The 5,000-nt window shown below is 38.8% G+C and overlaps 1 protein-coding gene across 1 annotated transcript; it reads left to right on the plus strand.

Annotated features, from left to right (window-relative positions):
* Nucleotides 1-4,015: 4,015 nt before the first annotated feature.
* Nucleotides 4,016-4,915, plus strand: LOC138040758 (adenosine receptor A2a-like). Its single transcript, XM_068886433.1, has one exon. It carries the CDS (start codon nucleotides 4,016-4,018, stop codon nucleotides 4,913-4,915), a length of 900 nt encoding a protein of 299 aa, XP_068742534.1.
* Nucleotides 4,916-5,000: the final 85 nt, after the last annotated feature.

The following is a 5,000-nucleotide window of genomic DNA, read 5'->3' on the forward strand; positions in this document are numbered from 1 at the left end:
AGATCTTGCCTCGTCATGTTATTCCTCTTGGTTATGGGTTCAATGATTCTGTAGATAAGGGCAGAATGTTTAGGATACTTTCTGTATTGGTGAAACAATGACCTGCAACCTGTGACCTGCGACCTGCAGTATACTCGCCGTCCGAAATTCTGGTAAAAACGTGGACGAATTTTACGGAATAACTTTGGTTGGCCTCTATGGGGGGATTAATTGAGCAGTCTTCGTCTGAATGTCATGGATTTCTGTATTCATGTTTTCAAACGAGTTATGGAGGCAGTAAACAATGTTGACGTCGGGGAATTCGGTGCTGGAAGCCTTCCCGGTATAATACAGGCTCACGCTCAAACGTTGAGGTAAAATCATTGCTGTTAGGTTCAATTTTATGATATCAGGATATCATGATAGCAGCTAGGAAATTAATATTAAATGTGCCTCCCTGTGACATGCTGGGAAATCAATTAGCCCGGAATGAAATGTTACCCAGCTACAATTGGGCATTCTAAATTTCCCAGTTCCTCAGTTATCGAGTTCCATAAGTATAAAATTTAAAAATGGTTTCCTTTAAAATCAGAAAAGAACCAAGTCACCGTTGCTGTTGAGAAAAGTGTATGCCAGGCAAAACAAGTTGCATCTCGATAGTCTGAAAGTTAACTGACAAAATAATTTGCCTGTGTTTAAATTAACAAATACACCAATACATCACTAACGCTTCATGTTTAACCGGAAAATAATGTTCGAAGGTGTAATAGCTGTTAAGTTTTATTCCTCAGTTATCGAGTTCCATAAGTATAAAACTTAAAAATGGTTTGCTGTAAAATCTGAAAAGAACCAATTCACCGTTGCTGTTGAGAAAAGTGTATGCCAGGCAAAACAAGTTGCATCTCGGTAGCCTGACAGTTAAGAAATAATTTTTGCCTATGTTTAAATTAACAAATACACCAATACATCGCTAACGTTTCATGTTTAACCGGAGAATTAGGGAAGCAGATGTTCGAAAGTGTAATGGAGACGTTGAGTTTTATTCCTCAGTTATCGAGTTCCATAAGTAGAAAACTTAAAAATGGATTGCTTTAAAATCAGAAAAGAACCAATTTACCGTTGCTGTTGAGAAAAGTGTATGCCAGGCAAAACAAGTTGCATCTCGGTAGCCTGACAGTTAAGAAATAATTTTTGCCTATGTTTAAATTAACAAATACACCAATACATCGCTAACGTTTCATGTTTAACCGGAGAATTAGGGAAGCAGATGTTCGAAAGTGTAATGGAGACGTTGAGTTTTATTCCTCAGTTATCGAGTTCCATAAGTAGAAAACTTAAAAATGGATTGCTTTAAAATCAGAAAAGAACCAATTTACCGTTGCTGTTGAGAAAAGTGTATGCCAGGCAAAACAAGTTGCATCTCGATAGTCTGAAAGTTAACTGACAAAATAATTTGCCTGTGTTTAAATTAACAAATACACCAATACATCACTAACGCTTCATGTTTAACCGGAAAATAATGTTCGAAGGTGTAATAGCTGTTAAGTTTTATTCCTCAGTTATCGAGTTCCATAAGTATAAAACTTAAAAATGGTTTGCTGTAAAATCTGAAAAGAACCAATTCACCGTTGCTGTTGAGAAAAGTGTATGCCAGGCAAAACAAGTTGCATCTCGGTAGCCTGACAGTTAAGAAATAATTTTTGCCTATGTTTAAATTAACAAATACACCAATACATCGCTAACGTTTCATGTTTAACCGGAGAATTAGGGAAGCAGATGTTCGAAAGTGTAATGGAGACGTTGAGTTTTATTCCTCAGTTATCGAGTTCCATAAGTAGAAAACTTAAAAATGGATTGCTTTAAAATCAGAAAAGAACCAATTTACCGTTGCTGTTGAGAAAAGTGTATGCCAGGCAAAACAAGTTGCATCTCGGTAGCCTGACAGTTAAGAAATAATTTTTGCCTATGTTTAAATTAACAAATACACCAATACATCGCTAACGTTTCATGTTTAACCGGAGAATTAGGGAAGCAGATGTTCGAAAGTGTAATGGAGACGTTGAGTTTTATTCCTCAGTTATCGAGTTCCATAAGTAGAAAACTTAAAAATGGATTGCTTTAAAATCAGAAAAGAACCAATTTACCGTTGCTGTTGAGAAAAGTGTATGCCAGGCAAAACAAGTTGCATCTCGGTAGCCTGACAGTTAAGAAATAATTTGCTTGTGTTTAAAATAACAAATACACCAATACATCGATCACTAACGTTTCATGTTTGACCGGAGAATTAGGGAAGCAGATGTTCGAAGGTGTAATAGCTGTTGAGTTTTATTCCTTAGGGCCACCACAGACTAGGGATTTAGCTGTCGACAACTATTTGTGATCGACACCTAAAAGTTATCGACAACTAAATAAGTCCGATAAAGGAATTCCACACACTAGCGCTCAAATACTGATTTAGCAACCGATACGCAGGGAGGTTGGGCACCAAGAGCTTACTACACATGCTCACGTGTTCGTGCATTCAAAATGGCGGCACAAGCTGCCGCAATAATGACATCGTTAGTGTCGTTTCCACCTCCAAGAATGGGATGTGAAGAAGGAAGATCAAAAAGAATGTTTTCTTTACCAAGTATTTTGCTTCTGCAATCCTCCATGTTTTAGCCGGCGGGGAAAGCCGCTGACACAATAGCGCAGAGATCTAAAAGTAGTCGACAACTAAAACAAAAGTGTTCACACAATAGGAAAATGCCAAAAAATGAGGCCGTCGACAACTATTAGTTGTCGACCACAAAGCAGTTTCCCTTTTCGAAAAGGGAAACTGCTTAGTTGAAGACAACTAATAATTTGGGGTTTAGTTGTCGACAACTTGCGCCACAGACTACGTTTTTCAGTTGTCGATAACTTTTAGATGTCGATCACAAATAGTTGTCGACAACTAAATCCCTAGTCTGTGGAGGCCCTGTCAGTTATCGAGTTCCATAAGTATAAAACTTAAAAATGGATTGCTTTAAAATCAGAAAAGAACCAATTCACCGTTGCTGTTGAGAAAAGTGTATGCCGGGCAAAACAAGTTTCATCTTGGTAGCCTGAAAGTTAAGATATAATTTGCCTGTGTTTAAATTAATTTGAAATAAAGAGAATGAAGAAATAATTTTCCATTTTTTAATTGCATGATGCTGGCCGTTGTAAACTGTGTTTTAGAAAATATTTCAGATTGATTTACTGTGCCTCTGGACTATTTTGACAAATCAATCAAAATTAATTTAAAGTAAGTTGAGTTATTTGTCGTCATTAAAACTTTATGACGAAGTCGGCCCAACAAATGTGACGAGATTAACACCTCTCTCTCCCTTTGTCTCTCGCTCTGCCTTTTAGTGTGAGTCTTATTACAACTACCACTGAGATTTTGGTAATTTTTTTTTACCTAAACAGCGGGGACCCACATTCCTGACCCAAGCTCCTCATAGAGTTATTAGAAACTAAAGTGGTTGATCTTCTATTAAAAACAAGGAAGTTTTTACGGGCGCTTACTCTTTTAATAACATGGGTGTCAAATTACTCCTTATTTTTGGCGCGAAATTTCAGCGTTAATTAATGATTTCACATGTGAAACTTTTCCTACAGTGGCAAAATGGCGTCTTATGAACGTAATTTGTCACCCATGATATTTAATAGCTAATCAAAAGGTTTACTCGTGAAATTAGGTAATAATTTCACGCGTGTTTTGTCCAAAATCAAATAATTTCCCGAACTTTTATATTCCCTAATTTCACTTGTCACCATTTGATTATCGATACAAATTAAACAAAACTACAGGACGCAAAAATTAAGAACGTTTAGGAAACATTTGTATTCTAGCGAAAAAACGACAGCGACATTTATCTCTAGCTAAATAGGCGACAGGTGGGCTGGAAAATGAGCGACAAAGCGACATCAGAACCCCCCTTGGAAGACCTCATTGGAGACTTGTGCGGTCTTTGCACAACACTTCAAGAAAAAGAACTCAAAAGCTTTGGAAAATAAGCTTTCCACCACGATGGAAGCTGCATTGTACTGGTCAACCATCCCCAACATTGTCGTCAACGCCGTATTGTGTTTCACTGCCTCAACGTTGAATGGTGTCACAATCTACGCCTTGAGAAAAACTCCGTCTGTTCCAAAGCCCTTGAAAGCATTGCTACTGAGTTTGGCCGTTTCTGATCTTGGTGTCGGCATACTGGGTCATCCATTGTACATCACACGTCTCGCCCTAGATCCACGGTTGCAAGCAGATCTCCGCACAAGCTTTCCAACTTTTCACATGGTTTATAAATTTGTGATCAATCCATTCGCTTGTGCTTCGTTCTTCGGTGTTCTGTCTCTAAGCTTGGACAGATTCTTGGCTATCCATCTACACCTCAGGTACCAGGAACTTGTGACTTACCAACGAGTCGTAACAGCTGTGATCTCTGTTTGGGTCTTGAGCGGACTTATCCCGTTAATTTCCCAGCAAATCCCGATCCATATCGCATATGTGTTCCTTGCCGTTATCGCAGTATCGTGTTTCGTTGTCTCGGGCGTTCTAAACTCCATGATATACGCCACCGTGCGACGCCACGCTCATCAAATCCATTCCCTTCAAGTGCAGCCCACAGTACAAGAAAACGCGCCTAATGTGACGAACGCCAGCAGGCTGAGGAAATCTACCTTCATAACAATTCACGTCTACGTCTTGTTTTTGGTATGCTATCTGCCATGTTTTTGTGCTCTGGGGTTTATCAGGTTTTATCCTCGTCTCGCTATACTGAAGGCAGTTTACCAATACACTGTTACTCTGTTGTTCTTAAATTCATCTCTGAACCCACTAATTTACTGTTGGAAATTGAGAGGTGTTCGACAAACTATAATGAACATGCACGCTGCTAAACGCACTTTCCAGCCAAAACTGAAGCTCTGACTTCTACGGAGCTGTTCAGACAAATACCACCCAATGGATGATGACATAAAGCAAACTCAAAGGAACGATAAAGTCCGACTCGACA

This window comes from Montipora capricornis, chromosome 3, assembly GCF_036669925.1.
Source record: "Montipora capricornis isolate CH-2021 chromosome 3, ASM3666992v2, whole genome shotgun sequence".
Taxonomy (NCBI): domain Eukaryota; kingdom Metazoa; phylum Cnidaria; class Anthozoa; order Scleractinia; family Acroporidae; genus Montipora; species Montipora capricornis.